Here is a 17532-nt window from a genome sequence, read left to right on the forward strand (position 1 = left end):
GTTTGCAAGTCGTGCTTAGTTTTGCTTGCATTTGTAAATGCACCAAAATTCATAATTTCTTATATGCAAAGTTAAAAGTAATTCTTGTGGAAGAAGAGAGAGTGCTAGAATTTGACTTGTGCATGTGCCTCCATGGAGAGGGAGGGTGTTACCATTTGGGGTAGAGCCTGTTGGCAAGATTATTAAAGACTTTACTTCCCCAGTCTATCATTTTAATTTTTAATATATATAATAGAATATAAAGACTCTTCTCAAGACATTCTACTCCCAGCATAAACATAGATAATGGAGAGAGAGAGAGAGGTATTAATGTCAGTAGAATGCAACACTAGGGCATATACGACCAACGGTGGGACTTAGAACTCGGGTGGATCATGGCCTTTATAAGGAGAGAGAGATAGAGGGCTCTTCTCAAGAAATATAAGGTCGTTGTAAGGCTTTTGTTGCCTTGAAGCAACCATCATGCTCTTATGTCACGGCGGCATGCAGTTGCTGAGAAGCTAGTGCATAAGGTACGTGGGTTTTTTTCCCCTTTGTGTGATGACACTTCCTATGTCTCTGCCATGTCCATAATTGCCACTTCATTTGATGCTAGTGTGGTCATGTTGCAGAGATCTAACGATTTTTGCCCCAAGTACCTGGACTCTTGGCTCGAGGGAGAATCAGAGCCGTCAAATAAGGCTGTTGATGCATCATACCATCCTGCTTTGCACCATGTCGTCAGTATCGAAGACTCTTCACGGAGGTGCACACTCCTCTCATCCACACCCATCTCTTGTTGCTTTACGCCTCATGCTACCCACTGTAGAGGCACTCCAAAGACATCTTATCTTTGTGTGTTCGGTCCCATTTCACGCTCTTGGATGCCATGTATATATGAAATCATCATTTTTTTGTATGATTGATTGTATGCATCTGGATGTGTGTGTGTATGCTTGTGCACACATTTACATGAACGGGCATACCGTTTATAAAGGCATATACAATGTACATATTATACATGTAGCACACATCTATGGATGGTATACACATTTATGCTTATGTTCATAAAGATGCATTGACATATACATATGTATAGAATGTATGAATCACACACGTTTATAACATGTTCATATTTATGCCTCTTTATTTATGGTGTGTGTGTCTATTTAGGGGTAGTACAATCAGTTAAATGGTTTAAAGCGTCTAAGGTAAACGCTTTAAAAAAAACATTATAGTTAACAACAGGAGAATCTTTTTTTTTTTCAGGGAAGAGATTTCTATTAAGTATGAAAAAAGCATACAAGCATGGCTATAAGCCGGAATAGAATAGAATCACCCCAATATGTAAGGTGATCTCAACCATTGAGGAGCATCATGGTGCCATGAAAGATCTGTGGGACTAGCGGAAAAGAAAATGCCATGGTTCCACTCCCGCATAAATACAACGCGCTTTGCTTGCACGGAATGAGAGGACCCCTAAATACGAGCCCAAGTAGCCATGAGAGTATGGATGATATCACCCCATATAGTGCTAATGTGCTGAGACTAAAAAATCTCGTCACCCTCAATAGCCTATGTGCATGTAGCTCTCCAAATTTGCCATGCTGTAATACTGGCAACAATCTCCCAACTGATATCTAGGGGGTGTATAATGTGAGTGAGGGACATCTTGCAACAAACCATGCTGTGCAATACCTCTATGAATGAAAATGGCAATGTCTGTATCACTTTTTTCATAGAAAAGTTACGACTATTGCTTTTGAAGAACTCCATAAGCATAAACTCTTCATAAATGCAAAGAAGAGTGAGTTCTTCTTGTCAGAGATACACTATCTTGGACATATAGTGGTCAAAGACGGAGTGCGGATGAATCTTGCAAAGATTGATGTGATTAGAATTGGCCTAAATTGAAATCGGTGCATGAGATCCGTAGTTTTCTTGGATTATGCTCTTACTATCGGAGGTTCATTTGGCACTTTGCATGGATTGCTTCTCCTTTGTATGACTTGACAAAGAAGAAGGCTATATTTAAATGGATTGATGTAGAGAGAGATGCATTCCTCAAATTGAAAGATGTAACTACACATGGTCTAGTGTTGATCATTCCAGGTTTACAAAAGCCATTCAATGTGGAATGTGATGCATCTGGAAACTGCATAGGAGCTGTCCTAAATCAAGAGGAACATGCTGTGGCTTATGAGAACCATAGACTGCATGATGTAGAGCTCTCTCTTGGCATTTATGAGAAAGGGCTCCTGGTTGTAATTCATGCACTAACCAGATGGAAACATTACCTTCTTGGGGCTGATTTCACTGTGAAGCCAGATCACTAGAGTTTGAGGTATTTTCTTACTCAAATTAAATTGTTAGAGAAGCATAAAAGGATGGCTAATTTTCTCTATGTTTAATTTTTAGATCTTGTAAACCCTAGGAAAGAAGAATGTAGTGGCAGATGCATTGTCATGAAATCCGTATGTAGCGGCTATCTCGGTTGCCTCTCATGGAGACTTTTTGCATTTGTATATGGATGTTGATTTTGCTACTATTTGGTTTGATTTGATGGCATGCGGACTAGATTGGAAAAGCCAAGCAACTGCCCCCTAAGTAACATGCATAGCACGGCTACTTAATTTGCCCATAAGTTGGGCTATAGAACTCGAAATACGTTGTGCAGTGTTGCATCTCCATAAACAATGCTATATATGTATATATATGTATATATGTATATATATGTATATATGTATATATATGTATATATGTATATATATGTATATATGTATATATATGTATATATGTATATATATGTATATATATATATATATATAGTGTGTCAAAATTTGCCGCACATCTTGGGTAAGCAGGTGCTACACTGAAAACCGATCTCCACTGATTGGTGATTGGTGGGGAGATCACTATGTAAAAATAATCAAAAGATGTGGCTCCTTTTGAATGAATGTCAAAGCCTATGCCAATATCTGCGTTGTATGTATCACTGGAGAGATGTCATAACTCTCCCAATGAGGCCTGAGAGTAGGGATCCTATGCATTTGTCGAGTGATGAGAAGCTTGGCATTCAGACCGTGAAACTGAAAAAGGGAAGGCTTTTGAATGGGTCAGAGGCATTAATCCACTCCCACTCACCTGGATTCCACTGAAGATATCTGATAGGACTGCCACCATACAGCCACATACACCAAGAGCCATGAGTCACTATATGAGGAGAAGGATCAATGAATCAGTGCTTCCCCGAACGACCAACAATTCTCACTGGACTAAGCTTGGTATTTGGGATGATCCCCTCCATGCTACATCTCCTCAATCTCCCTCTAGGCATGATAGAATAGATAATATAATTTGCAGTCTCCTAGCTTGGGAGAGCAATGACTTGCAGAGGTATGCCTATCCTAATAAAAACTCCCAGCCATCTCTGATGATAATCTCCATGAAAGGTCCCAGAGAGCCACTCATGTGGTAGAACTGCATCAAACTGATTAATACGTATGTGAGAGTCCCTAAGATGTTGAATGGATGCAGCTCTCGGCTCTCCGATCCACCGGAAGAGTCTTAAAGGTCTTCCAAGCAAGAACTATGTATGCACATCTCTCCCATCTTGACCACTGCATGTAACAAGACGCACCAAGTGGCTGACCGGCCTCATATCTAATGAGCTCGTTCCACATAATAGGTTGTCGGTCAGCCTCATCCAAAGACCTAGGAAGTCTCTGTCGCAAGAATGGTCTCATGCTTCTCCATGCTTTGACAATGGCTACAATAAGAGGGGAAGATGGTGCCGTGATATCTGCCTCCATGAACAAAAACCGTGTGCTAGGCAGCCAATCTCTCCCAACACGGGGTGTACATTCGAAAATCCGAAATAAGAAAAAATCCTTCCAAGGCTCAGTGCTTGGTAGAAAACCTCTGACCACAAGTTTGCAAAGCAATGCCGTGCACTAAACATCCGGATCAATAATATTCAGCCTCCCCTCATCTGGGCTAAATGATTGTGAGCCAAGCTACCTTGGCACGTGTGTCTGTGGTGCCATCCAAACCCGGCCAAAGAACATTGCAGATCAACCTACGTAATTGACCAATGCACGCACGAGAGAAGCACCAACAAGAGGCAATAAACCAAGCCATGCAAGCCTTGATTAGCCACCAATGCTCTAGACACTAATGCCAATCTCTTGGAGCTCCAATGAAGAAGCTTTCCTGAATACTCATGAGTATTGGAGCAAACTGCTGTGCAAGAGAAATATCAACCCCAACCTTATTTCTCCCCCAACTTGGCATCCCAAATATCTAGTAGTGCATCCTACTGATCCAAGTATGTAACATGCAACGGAAGTATTCGTAACTATGGATCCTGTCACACAAATGCTCACATCGTCTTCTGTATCTTGAGTTTCGCGAGTTTAGCAATCCACTTTATGACTTCAAACTTTAAGAGATTTGAGAGAGAGAGAGAGAGAGAGAGAGAGAGAGAGAGAGAGAGAGAGAGAGAAACTGTACACCGTATGGGGTCCCGAATTACCCATTGAAGGGCTTCCTATCCCGTTACTGGAATAGTATTTGCTTTATTACTTTGAAGAGACTGACTTTGGATTGACGATAAGCCAAACGCAAGATCTCGGAGGACCAAGAGTAAGGCTGAACTGTACACGGCTGTAGAAGCACCAATGATGACCAATCTCGAGCCTATGCACTCTTCCCAATGGATGTAGGAAGGCTGCAAATTTGAGGCTGAGAGAAGGGGTTGATTGGGACTATTCTAGGTTATGTATGAATGCCGAAAATGAGTATGAATGCTGAGTTATACCTTCACCAAGTGGCTGTAGCAAAATGATGCAATCAAGGATGCTGAAAACTGTATGAATGCTGAAAACGCAAGGTACTCTGTAGGGCTGAATGCTGTAGACGCTGCGTTTTGCGGAATGCAGGCTAAATGCTCAAGCGTTGATGCTTCTATATGCTGATGGATGAAACGCTGATGGATGATGTGCTGAATTCTCCAATCGCTTATGCTCCTTGTGCTGAAGGCTCCAAGCGTTGAGGTCTTCAAGGTTGAATATGATATGAATGATATGCTCAACTATTTATATGGAGACTTGATGCTGGTCGGCTGGCTACAGAGCTGGCCGACTGCATCCTGTCTTGCATAAATGGATAAATAATGTAAAAATGCCCATTAAATGCTATAAATGATGGGAAAAATAATGGATAAATCCTAATAAATGCTAGATGTTATCTGTAGGCTTCTACAATGGTTTATATGCAATGGATGAATGCTATGCATTATGCAGAGTGCTTTCTAATGCAAACCCTAAGGCTTCTATTGACTCTACATGCATGAATGCATCTCTTCAAGTGGGTTAAGGGACTTGGACTGACTGACTAATTGTCTAAGGTTGAGAAATGACCTACGTAGCTCGTGTCTTACTTATCTTGGACTGAGGATTACAATGGGGTCACGGCGTACGATAATTATCATCCTAAAGGATACTAATAATGTACAATGTTGCACTGATGATGATGAGTCATCTTGTCACTATGCACTACAGTGCAGAGTGCATGTGACAAAGTAAAACCAAGGTCTACACCCCAAGCAACTCTCGGTGAGTCGCTAATCCAAAAACCAACAGATTTGTGCCAATTAATGAGGGGCCCCTGTTGCCAAACAAAACTCTTCCAGACTCTAGTGCTACCCGGAAGGACATAGAGAACATGGTTGTGTCATCAGCTAACTCAGAGTCAACTAGCTCCTCCTGACTACAAAGAGGCAACCTTAATCCAAAAATACCAGCAGTGGAGCGGAGGAAGATGCTCATGGTCTCTGCGACTATGATATATAATAATGGGGCTAAAGGGGACCTAGAGGTTCCAATCCCTTAGACTTTGTTTCCTTGTAGATCTAAGAAGGAGATAGTTCTCTTATGGCAATGGATATCAGCTTAATTTTTTGTACTGAGCGAGAGATCTGAAACCGCTCTCCTCTATCTCTGCAAGCTAGCACACTACTATGGGCATCACGATATATACATAAAACTCCCCTGATCCATTTTTGAGAGAAACCCATATGGCTAAGAGCACCCTCAAGGAAGTCCCAATCCACTCTATCATCATAAGCCTTCTCAAAATCCAAAAGCAGAACGGCTAAAGGCTGATTACTCGCTTTGGCCGATTCCATGGCTTCCCAGAATGAGAAAATGTTATCAAAGATGCTCCTTCCGTGTAAGAATCCATCCTGAGTATCATGAATGACATCCTGCAAAATTGGCTGCAGTCTAATGCTCATTGCCTTAGCAGTCCCAAGTAAGGTGATAGGTCTCCACTATCTAATCAAGGTCTTATCCCCACTCTTAGGGAGAAGGAAGATAAGCCCCTCAGTGAGAGAAGAAGGCATAGAACTTGTGTCCCACATCTCTTGGAGGGCCGATGTGATCTCTGCCCCAATCTCATCCCAAAAAGTAATGAAAAAATCAGGGGAGAGACCATCCTCCCTTGGACACTTACCATGAGGTAAGGCATGAAGAGCATGACTGAAATCCTCCATAGAGAAAGGGGCATCCAGAACGGCACACACCTCCTTAGTAATCCAAACCTTCCTTCGTGCGCTGTGTCTCAAGTCAGAATGAGGCTCGGCGCCAAGAAGCTGGTGATAGAAATCAGTGGCAATTTGTCTAACCCCATAAGAGGATAGGAATGAAGAGTGCCATGTGAATCCTGCAACTGCGTGACACTAACTCTGGCATGAGATGGGCCGTGAGTAGCAAAGAAATGTTTGTTGCATTCGCCACCCATCTGGGTCCAAAAAGATTCTTGGGCATGGTAGCAGTACTGCGTACGTTGCTCAAGAGTGTGATGAAGCTCTGCCCTAACAGTACATAAAGAGTCTGCAACCCAGTGAGCATGAGGATGTTTCTTGTGCTCTCTTTGTAAGGCAACTAGTCTACGTCTAATAGCCCTTTCTAAATCCAAGGCCTCTTGGCATCAAACTAGAATTTGGGGGTTTTGCCCAAACCCTCAAATTGGTAGAATTGGGCGACCAATTTGGGATTGCTTGAATTGGGCAACCAATTAGGGGATTTTGTTCCAAATTGGACAAAATCCCCAAATTTGGAATCAAATTGAATGCCCATTTTTGAATTTTCTAAAATGGGCATTCAATTCGATACCCAAATTTGGGGGTTTTTCCCATTTTACCAAATTTTGGTAGCCATAAAAAAAAAATCAATTTCTGCCAAAAAAAGCTACAGGGAGAACCCTTTGTTTTAATTTCAATTTCTGCAAAAAAAAACAAGAGAAAGAGTTCACTGTATTCATGAATAGAGAGAGAGAGAGAGAGAGAGAGAGAGAGAGAGAGAGAGGGGTGAGAAATGAAACGAAATGTTATATTAATGTCTTCAAAAGGCCAAAGTGACCTATGAGACCAAAGTTACAACCATGTGACATCTGATACATTGTCTGAAAAAGAAAAGAAAGAACTGAAGGTAAGTATCTAGCCCTACAATACATCAGTAGGGAGCATCCGGAAGGAGCAACTAGGGAGAGTGGGAAGCTAATGCTACTAGTGTACATGAGTACATGGATATATGAATACATGAATATGGGGGAGTACAAAAGTGGCAGTGAGTACAACAGTATATGGGTGGAGTGGTAATCATCCTAGGAGCTCTAGCACGGGTCTTTGCCGGATGGCCTTGATATCTGCCATAGTGAGATGCCTGGTCGGACGAGCCTGATGCCTTGCAATGATGCCCTGAATCCTCCGGTGTAGGCACCGTCTCCGATGTGAGGATCCGTGAACCCTCGGGCGTCTGGATCTGTCCAACTGGATAGCTCTCTCAACTAGAGTCCCATAGGGTGCCCACTGCTGGGCTGTCGGCTGTGTGTCCTCCCGGGTAGTCCCTCTAAAGAAGTCAGTAATCTGTCTCTGTGTGGAGTGGGCATCTGCTCCTGATAATGGACTCTCTGAGCCTGCGGATCTCCAGGAGATAAAAACCCAAGCATCGCTGATCACAATAGTCCATGACTCTAGCCAGTGGTCCAAATCCCTCTCTGAAAAGGCAATGGTAGCGCCCTCGAATCTCATAATATGTGCAGCGACAGATGTAGTGCTCCTCCGTCTCTGGCTTTATCCAACAAATCTGACAAATCCTATCCCTTGGAGGTATGCCTCTAAATTTGCTTGTCTCTATCTCTAACTGATGTGAAGAGGTGCGGATCTGCCCAATGGCGCACCTCAATCCATGAGACAGATGGGCATCCATGTAGCTCGGTCTAAGTATAAAGCCATCCTCAGTGGTGCAGAGAAGATGGTCTCTATAGAAAGCCATCTTCGTCCCCAACTCCTGTGAGGGCTCTAGCCATGTCCTCCTAGTTTCCAACTGAATGAGGTCCTGTCTGATGACTCTACTAATCTCAGAATGTGTCAAGGTGAGAGAAGGTGCCTCCAGAGAGTACTGGAAGGGTGGAAGTCTGTCTAAACTGAACCCATGGAGCTCAAACCAGGATGCTATTTGCGCATACCAACATGAAGTGTCTCCCTCCATGGCTAGCTGATGAGAGGACTCTAAAGCAAGTCGTGCATACCGGTGTCGGGGAAGCTCCCAGGTGCTATGAATGAAGGACACTGATCTGGCAAGAGCCTCGACTACGATCAGTGGTGCTCCCATCTCGGCTCTGATAATCTCATGAGAGAGAGAGAGGGTTACCTTGCTGCTGCAGACGAGAGAGAAGACATGATAGAAGCAGGTTGAGTGGCGCCCTTGAAATTTGGTTCGCAGCAACTTTTTTTTTTCCTCTCAATTTTAACGCTATGTTGCCCTGAAACATTGCACGTTTCAATCCACGACTGAAACGTTTGGGTCACATTTCACGTTTCGCGTTTTAGGGGAAGTGAAACGCGTTTCGCCGCCGTGACCCTGCGCTAACCACAACACAACGTTGTGTGGTCTGTTGGGGCACATGGGCAACTGGAGTTTGGGTAGTTGTTGGAGGCATCTGTTGGGTAGGACCACGCCGCCTCCTAGCGTGTCCTCTCGATCTAGGACAATCTCTAGCAATGTGGCCTTGTTGACGACAAATCCGACATTGGTCAGGTTTGCCTGCAATCTCCATCCTTCGGTGAAAGTGAGAGCTGTTAGGTCTAAAGCATGATATGATCCTGAGTAATCAATGCATCAGGAACAAGCCCAAAAACTTGGGGTACTCCATTAAGTGGCGGTAATAGCCGCGGAACCTGAGGTGGGAGAGCCCGGAAGGGCCGGTACCTCTAAAACTTGACCAAAGGATGCCCCTATGGAAGCTAAGAGCTTCCAATAAGACCGAGGAAGTGCAGGGAACCACAATGAGACTGGGGTAAGGCGTCGATCCTCCACCATTGAATCAAAGCGCACCTGGTATTGAAAGAAGAAGATCTTCCTAGGGAGAAGTAGTTTCCGGAGAGAGAAAGGTGAGAGGGGTGGGAGGCATGAACCCTCGTGATAAGGGTGGTTTGGACCTCGATGTCAATGTCATGTTGGAGAGAGGTGAGCTCGTCTTGCAGGAAATTGACGATTCTCCCCGCTTGTGGGGGTGAAGAGGGATTGGCTGTGGCGAAAGCCATAAGGCCAATCAATGGTGGGCGGCTGACTTGAATCCGATAAAAAAACAGCTGCTGAAGGAATAACAAAGTGGAGGGAACAGGGAAAGAAGCAGGAGGCAGAGGTGGGGTGCAGCAAGGGAAGCAGGGGGCAACAGGGCTGAGGCGGGGGCAGTAGGAAGTGAAGGTGGCAGAGGGGCAGCAGGGAGAAGCGGGGGTAGTGGGCGGCAGCTGGGCAGAGGCGGGGGCCCAAAAGGGAGGGTTAGCAGTAGTGCGAGCTCAACCAGTCTCCAGCGCGCTGCGGACCTCCGAGCCAGACGGAGACCGAGAGCACCAAGCTACCAGACTCCCAGACTACATCAGAGGGAGATCACAGAGATACGGGCTCGACATGAGCACCATATCCAGGAGCGGCTAGCTCACTTACACTCACACCCGGAGACCATGCTCCGAGGTATTTTTGCCTCGCCATCGCCTATGTATCACATATTACACCCCCATTATGGTACTGGTTGGAGCTAGACAGATCTGCATTGCAATCTTGTATACCCTACACATATAGGTTGCATACTGAGCCTCTAGCAGTAGTGCTCCATCCATCACACCCCCCCACTAGCTCAGTACTTTCATACTTTATTTCATGTTCATTTTGTCCTTTTTTTTTGGACATTCAGAAGACATTGATGTCAGAATATGCAGCGGAGATGATGACCAAATCTGGGAACACGAGCAAAAACGCAGGCAGAAAAACAGCACAAGAGAGAGACAGATGTAGGCGTGTAACTCTGCTCTATATACACAAGAAGATCCCGAATATGATACAAATGAGGTATGGGGGCTGGGGTCCTATAAATACCCCCCTAGAGGGCAGTCGGCCAGCTGAAGAGAAGCCCACGACTGATAAATATGTCCCACGACTGCATACAGGCAGTCGGCCAGCATACAGATGCCTCCGCCTACACAGAACAAGTCGGCCAGCACTCTGACAGCCCACGACTGATGTAGATCCAGTCGGCCAGCTTCAGAGTGCTCCTGGCATCACCTGGCAGCCCTCCCAAGCCTCAGAAAAAATGGGAAAAAATAGGGGAAAAATACGGAGTGTGGGGAAAAATGGGAAAACACCTCATAAGGGCGGGCACACCCACAACAAAGGCCCTGGTGTATAAAACTGGACAGGAGATGACTTCTAACACCCCCTCTCAGCTCCTGGCTGTGTGACCAACCACTGGGAGCTGGGGTGCCGCCTGAGCAAATCCTGAGAGCGACTTCGTGAAGAGGTCCACCGTACTGTCCTCCGTCGAACAGAACTCCAGCAAGATGTCATCAGCAACAATCTGTTCACGAACAAAGTGCCTCTGGATGACCATGGGTTCCTCCAGTGGAAGCCCAAACCTGCAATGAAACCTCCTCCTGCTCCGTAAAACTGCTCCTGGGCCATAAGTAGATCTCCTCGTGTCCGGATCTCCTCCCCAAACCGAGTCACTCCAACCGTGGAGTCGAACTCCATCCAACAATCCCCCTCCTGTGTACAAGAGTCCATGATCCTTCGCATGCCGCAGAAACCACAGGAAACGCAATCCTGCCTCCCAAAGAGACATCTGCAACCAAGAGCTCAACTGCCTCATCAGGAAGCTCCCGTCCAATCCGGTGTCCATCAACCAGATCCATGAACCATACAGCTTCTGAATCACTGAGACATCACACTGCTCACAAGGATCAACACCTGTTACGGTGCACAAGCAAGTCCTGGAAACCTGATGAAACCTGTCAACAACCCCCTCTGAATCCGGAACCACAAAGCCTGGAGAAACCACCTCCTTCTGCAAGTAAGCACCTGTCACCTGCCTGGCTTTCCGAAAGGTCCCCGTGGAAAGAACATCCTCAACTACTGGAAGTTCTATGTCCCGAACACGACGAGACATCAGAGCATAAGTGACCTGTTCAGCTTCCTCTGACTCACGAACACAAGAACTACCAACCTCAGTACTGGAAAGTTCCTGCCAACTGCTGCCATCTACTGGTATGCTATCCACCATCTGGTCCCGGAAAGCCCGTACCTGCAGCGTATCCACACCTGAGTAGCTATTACCACACTGCCACTCATCACAATCTTGAGGACCTGGGAGAGAGAGTGCTGAAAGCCTGTAGACTCCATTCTCCACTCCCCCTTCCCAAACCACTTGGCCTGTTGCTTTGTCCCGGAGAGCAACAAAATGCTCATCAAACTCCACCCGTACGCCAGTCTTGCAAACCTGATGCACTGACAACAGATGAAAACCAAGTGCCGGAACATACAACACCTGGGAGGAATGCTTCCCCCCTCTGCCATCGGGAACTATCTCCATCCTGCCCTCACTGTGAACTGGGATAGTGGACGTATCCCCAGTAAGAATATGACCAGAAAGCCTGCAGAGATCCTGTAAACCGGAACGGGAAGGAGTCATGTGCCTGGAAGCACCACTATCGAGAATCCACTCCCGAGTATCCGTTGCGGAGAGTCCTCCAATCTCCTCCCTGCCTGAAGAAAATGAAGCATCGGTGTCCATCACCTCTAGGTGCACAAAAGCCGGAGTCTTCATGATTGCTGAGGAGTCTTCACCCTTCTCGGTCTTCCGCTTGGGACACTGCCTCCAGTAGTGGCCTTTCTCGCCACAATCATTACAGGTCCTCTCTGCCTTTAGCTTCTTGCGGTCAGCGTCGGACATCTTCTCAGAAGACTTCTCCGATGAAGCCTTCTCCTTGCCCGAGTTACGGCCTTTCGACCGTTGGCCAGTAAAGGCCTCCGAACCTCCACCCTGAGGAGGGTTCGTGAATCGTTCCTCCTGGTCCAGGACCATGGGCACAAGCTCCTCCCATGTGATGGTGCTGAGCCTGCCACTGGTAATCAACGACGAATAAAATGCTGAGTACGAAGAGGGCAAATGTGACAGCAACGTTATGGCCATGTCCTCTGACGATATCTCCTTCCCAGCCTGGAGAACTTCCTGCTGAAGAGCCTGCAGCTTGTTAATATGCTCCCGCATCGTCGACGACTTTGCAGGGCTCATAACCCGCATCTGTACTTCCAAAGAAATCCTCTTCATGGGTGATACCCTGTTGTACAGAGAAGCCAAATGCTGCCATATACCTCTGGCCAGCGTCATGTGCTTTACATGATTGATTACCTGTGGTGTGCAGTTGAGGAAGATAAATGAACGGACCCTGGCGTTGACGCGATCCCACATCTGCGTCTGGGCCTCCCGGTCCTTTCGGGTTGACGGTAACTCCCCTTCCTCTACTTCCGGCCGTGGAACACCAACAACGACGAAATCGGCGAGATCGTAGGACTCCAGAACGGATTCCATCATCACCTTCCATATGCCGTAGTTGCTCCCGTCCAACTGACGGTCCACCGGAAACGTGGGGAGTGTCGGGATCTTCACATGTCTCTCGGCCATCTCAAACAGATCTGCCATAGCGGGGATGTACTCTGAAAAGGGTGGGTGGGTGGGAACAAAGAAGAAATAATACCTGCAAGTGGCTGTCCAGCAAATCAGCCCGCCTTCCTCTTGCTTCTCCTCTTCCCGATCAGCCCAAAACAGTCCACCAATCAGCCACAAAGCAGCCCCCTCTTGCTCACACAAATCCCAAGACCTATCTAGAGCCTAGGGCTCTGATACCATGTCAGAATATGCAGCGGAGATGATGACCAAATCTGGGAACACGAGCAAAAACGCAGGCAGAAAAACAGCACAAGAGAGAGACAGATGTAGGCGTGTAACTCTGCTCTATATACACAAGAAGATCCCGAATATGATACAAATGAGGTATGGGGGCTGGGGTCCTATAAATACCCCCCTAGAGGGCAGTCGGCCAGCTGAAGAGAAGCCCACGACTGATAAATATGTCCCACGACTGCATACAGGCAGTCGGCCAGCATACAGATGCCTCCGCCTACACAGAACAAGTCGGCCAGCACTCTGACAGCCCACGACTGATGTAGATCCAGTCGGCCAGCTTCAGAGTGCTCCTGGCATCACCTGGCAGCCCTCCCAAGCCTCAGAAAAAATGGGAAAAAATAGGGGAAAAATACGGAGTGTGGGGAAAAATGGGAAAACACCTCATAAGGGCGGGCACACCCACAACAAAGGCCCTGGTGTATAAAACTGGACAGGAGATGACTTCTAACATGACAGTTGTACATTGATTTCTCTCATAGGTCGAGTTCGGCCTCTAGTAGACGTTAAGACAGCTTTCTTTCTTTCTTTATTTCTCTCTCTCTCTATTCTCTTCCTCTTCTCTGTAACATCCTCCTCTTCTCTCTCTCTCTATTCTCTTCCTCTTCTCTGTAACATCCTCCTCCTTGTTTGTAACTAATTTAAAACCATAGGAATATTTCCTCAGCCCATTTAAACTAGTTTAATTGAAATTAGAGTTTCCCTTGAGTTGCTAGGAATTTTGGAACCAGATATTGTGATAGGTGAAGACAAAAGGTTCTATGAATTTTGTAGACTGGCAAGGCATGAGGAGGAAAGATACAAATTCATCTTTGTTACTACCTTGCAGAGTGGTGAGGCATGAAGAGGATCGACAGTTCGGGACTGGGAACAAAGTATTTAAGGAATTACGGCTCAATGAGGCCATTGAAGCTTTAGACTTGCTAGTGCTGCAAGGGTCCTTTATTCCGAGAAATCTCTTGTACAGTATTCTCCAAAGATGCATTGCAAAGAAGGATCTCATCCAAGGCAGACGTGTACATGCCCTTGCACTCAAGACTGGGAATGAGTCGCACACATTTTTGGCCAATCACATCTTGCGCATGTATGCCTCCTATGGAGAATTGCAAGAAGCACTGCTTGTGTTCACCGCTGTGGATGCACCAGACACCTATATGTGGTACTCCATCATTTCTGCACATGCTGAACATGGGCTGCCTAAGCAGGCAATACAACTGTATCAACAAATGCAATGGGCAAGGATGACAAAGCCCAACAACTATGTGTATGTGGCAGCCCTCAAAGCTTGTGTTAGTGCAGCAGACATGGAATCTGGCATGCAGGTCCACGTGGATGCTGTACAGACTGAGGTTGAGTCTGATGTATACATAGGAAATTGCCTCGTGGATTTGTACTCTAAATGTGGCAGCATAGGGGATTCTCGTAGGGTATTCGACAAGTTACCCATTAGAGATGTGGTGACGTGGAACTCCATGATCACTGGATATGCCCAACATGGACTTGGTCAGGAAGCCCTTACCCTCTATGCAAGCATGCAACAAGAGGGTATAAGCCCAGCTGATCACTTTACATTTGCCTGCCTCCTAAAAGCATGCGCAAGTGTCGGAGATCTACAGCAGGGAAAGCAGCTTCATCTGCAGGTTCAGGAAAGAGATCTTGAAGCTGAAATAGTTGTTGGCAACTGCTTGGTGGATATGTTTGTAAAATGTGGTAGCTTAGAGGATGCTTGCAGTGTTTTTCAGAAATTAGAGACAAGAGATGTTCTCTCATGGAATTCTATGATTACAGGATATGTACAGTATGGGCTTGGCCAAGAAGCGCTCGTCATGTATTCGAGTATGCAACAGGAGGGCGTGATTACAGCTGATCCTTTTACGTTTGCGTGCCTCCTAAAGGCATGTACGAGTGTTGGGGCTTTGCATCAGGGAAAGCAGCTGCATTTGCAGATTCAGGAAAGAGGTCTAGAAGCAGCTGATGCGGTTGTTGGCACATGCTTGGTGGATATGTATTCTAAATGCGGTAGTCTTGGTGATGCTCACAGAGCGTTTGCCAGTTTACATAAAAGAGACGTTGTAACATGGAATGCCATGATTGATGGGTACGGCCAGCGAAATAATGCTCAAAAAGCAATGCAATGCTTTCAAGAGATGCAGCGGCATGGTGTGGAACCTAACAAGGCCACCTTTGCTTCTCTTCTTGTTGCATGCAGTCGTGAGGGCCTAGTGAATGAGGGTAGGCAATATTTCAAGTCGATGTTGGAAGACTACAGCATCATTCCCACAGTGGAGCTTTCCACCTGCATGGTTGATCTTCTTGGGAGGATGGGGCATCTAGATGAGGCAGAAAATATGTTGCTGAGAATGCCTTTTGAAAGCAATGTTGGCTGGACGTCTTTGCTAAATGCCTGCAGAAGCCACGGTGACATAATGCGTGGAAAGCGATGCTTTGATAGTCTTATGAGAATGGAGCCCAATGATGCTTCTGCATATGTGCTCATGGAAAATATTTATGCAGATATTGGTGAATGGAAAGATGTGTCCAGGATTGAGAACTTCAGAATGTCGGCAGGTGTTTGTAAAAAACCTGCAAGGGCTTGGATTGAAGTAAGCAGCCGGATACACGCATTTGCTGTGGGAGAGATGAGCGATGGTGTTGCTTCCAAGTTGAAAAGTGTGAATGCTTGCTTGAAGGAGGAAGGAGGCCATATCCCACATACAGAGTCGATATTGAAGCCCTTATTTGTTTGTGAAGAAGAAGATGCCATTTGTGGACATGGTTACATACATATGGTCTTTTGAACACATCAGGCGTTATATCTGTGCACAAATTTATTTCAAGACTCAACAAGTGTGATTTTCATTGACTAACACTGGGATCGTGGGTCTTGTTGATCATGAGTTGTTTTTTAGCTGCACATCGTGTGGGCCATTGACTTGGATCAGCTGCAAATTTAGACTTGAACACTGCCTCAGTCATCATGAAGTGGATGCATAGCTTACAGGCACTGGTCATCATTTTACATTCATGTTCATGCATCAATTCGACCTGGTCATCAGTTGGAAGCACCACACCATCACTATCAGTAAAGGATTCGGAGAGCTGGTGGTTATCCATGGCGTGAAAGGGTTGATTGTTCAGACAAGGTGACTTGTCTGTCAGAAGGCTCATCAGGAACAGTTCTCAATATCTAAGAGGTTACCTGTTTCATTGGATGGGACATTTTCTTGGGTAACTTGAAGACTGATGTTGTTTGAAAACACTTGGCTCAAAAGGTTTTGCATGTCGAACGGAGGATCCATTCAGACAATCTTCCTCCAGCCATCCCCACTCAGGTGAGTTCTGTTCAAAGAATGCAGTTCATAAAAGTTTTTTTCTTGCAAGAAAAGATCCTTCTATTAGTCAAAAGAAAACATCTGTATGAAGCGAACCACATTTCAACCCTCTGTAGGGACTGAAGCAGTGGAAAAAAAACCCCATGAGAGGGATGCAAGGTTTTGTATGTTTCGTACCTCTTTTTTCAGCTCCATTTTTTTCCGTTGCTATCAAATAGCAACATGTCTTATACAGGAAACAAGGAAAACCACCTCGGAGGCACTAAATAGTGAAGTTTGGTCTGTGGACTCTCTATTTGTAAATCTATTCAAATCTTAATGAGAGTTAAAAATTAGGGATCAGGTTTGCCAATGCAAAATGTTATTTTCATGACGGACAATCACAAAGATAGGAAAATTTTGCACGTACTATACATTAACAAGGATTTTATCATGTTTCTAGACCAACTTTGGGATATTTTTGGGCACTTTTGCCCCCCCTATATGTACGAAACGTTTTCAAAATGTAAAAGTACAAAATGTTTTTAAAACGCGTGCCAACTATACTTTCTAGATGGAGCAGATTGCCTTCATGGGAGCCATCAGTGGTCTCTTTGCATCTAGCCCACCAAATATGGCAAGTAGCAATGCTATTGATGAGCTCCCATCTCTGGCTTACTCCATCTTTGGTGTCTGCTAGATGACCAAGAGCGAGGAAGTGGGAAAAACCGAGATCTGAAAGTGTGAGAGGAAAGGCTTGTGCCATCCTTCTTGCAGAGTAGAACAGTGCTCACCTTTGTGGCCCAAGAAATTGCACCCCATGTAATGTAGTGGAGAGCGTTGGGCTCGGTTGTGAATAGTCGGAGAATCCTCCACCAAACTTGTTGGGCCTTTTGGCAATCTCAAAGGCAATGTCCTTGGAGCGCCACATCGGCTGCACAGG

At 45.7% G+C, this 17532-nt stretch overlaps 1 protein-coding gene across 2 annotated transcripts; it reads left to right on the forward strand.

The window, feature by feature from the left end:
- Nucleotides 1-253: 253 nt before the first annotated feature.
- On the forward strand, nt 254-16946 carry LOC147640130 (putative pentatricopeptide repeat-containing protein At3g15130). 2 transcript variants are annotated; one of them, XM_086777461.1, is made up of 3 exons: nt 254-512; nt 612-745; nt 14108-16946. In XM_086777461.1, the coding sequence occupies exons 1-3, from the start codon at nt 471-473 to the stop codon at nt 16074-16076; spliced, it is 2145 nt and encodes a 714-aa protein (XP_086633587.1). In that variant the 5' UTR covers nt 254-470; the 3' UTR covers nt 16077-16946. The 2 variants fall into 2 exon arrangements, with proteins under 2 accessions (XP_086633587.1, XP_086633596.1); XM_086777470.1 differs by having other exon boundaries at nt 289-505; nt 611-745.
- The last annotated feature ends 586 nt before the right edge of the window (nt 16947-17532 follow it).

Source organism: Cibotium barometz, chromosome 3, assembly GCF_041138505.1.
Source record: "Cibotium barometz isolate CiBa-2024 chromosome 3, ASM4113850v1, whole genome shotgun sequence".
NCBI lineage: Eukaryota > Viridiplantae > Streptophyta > Polypodiopsida > Cyatheales > Cibotiaceae > Cibotium > Cibotium barometz.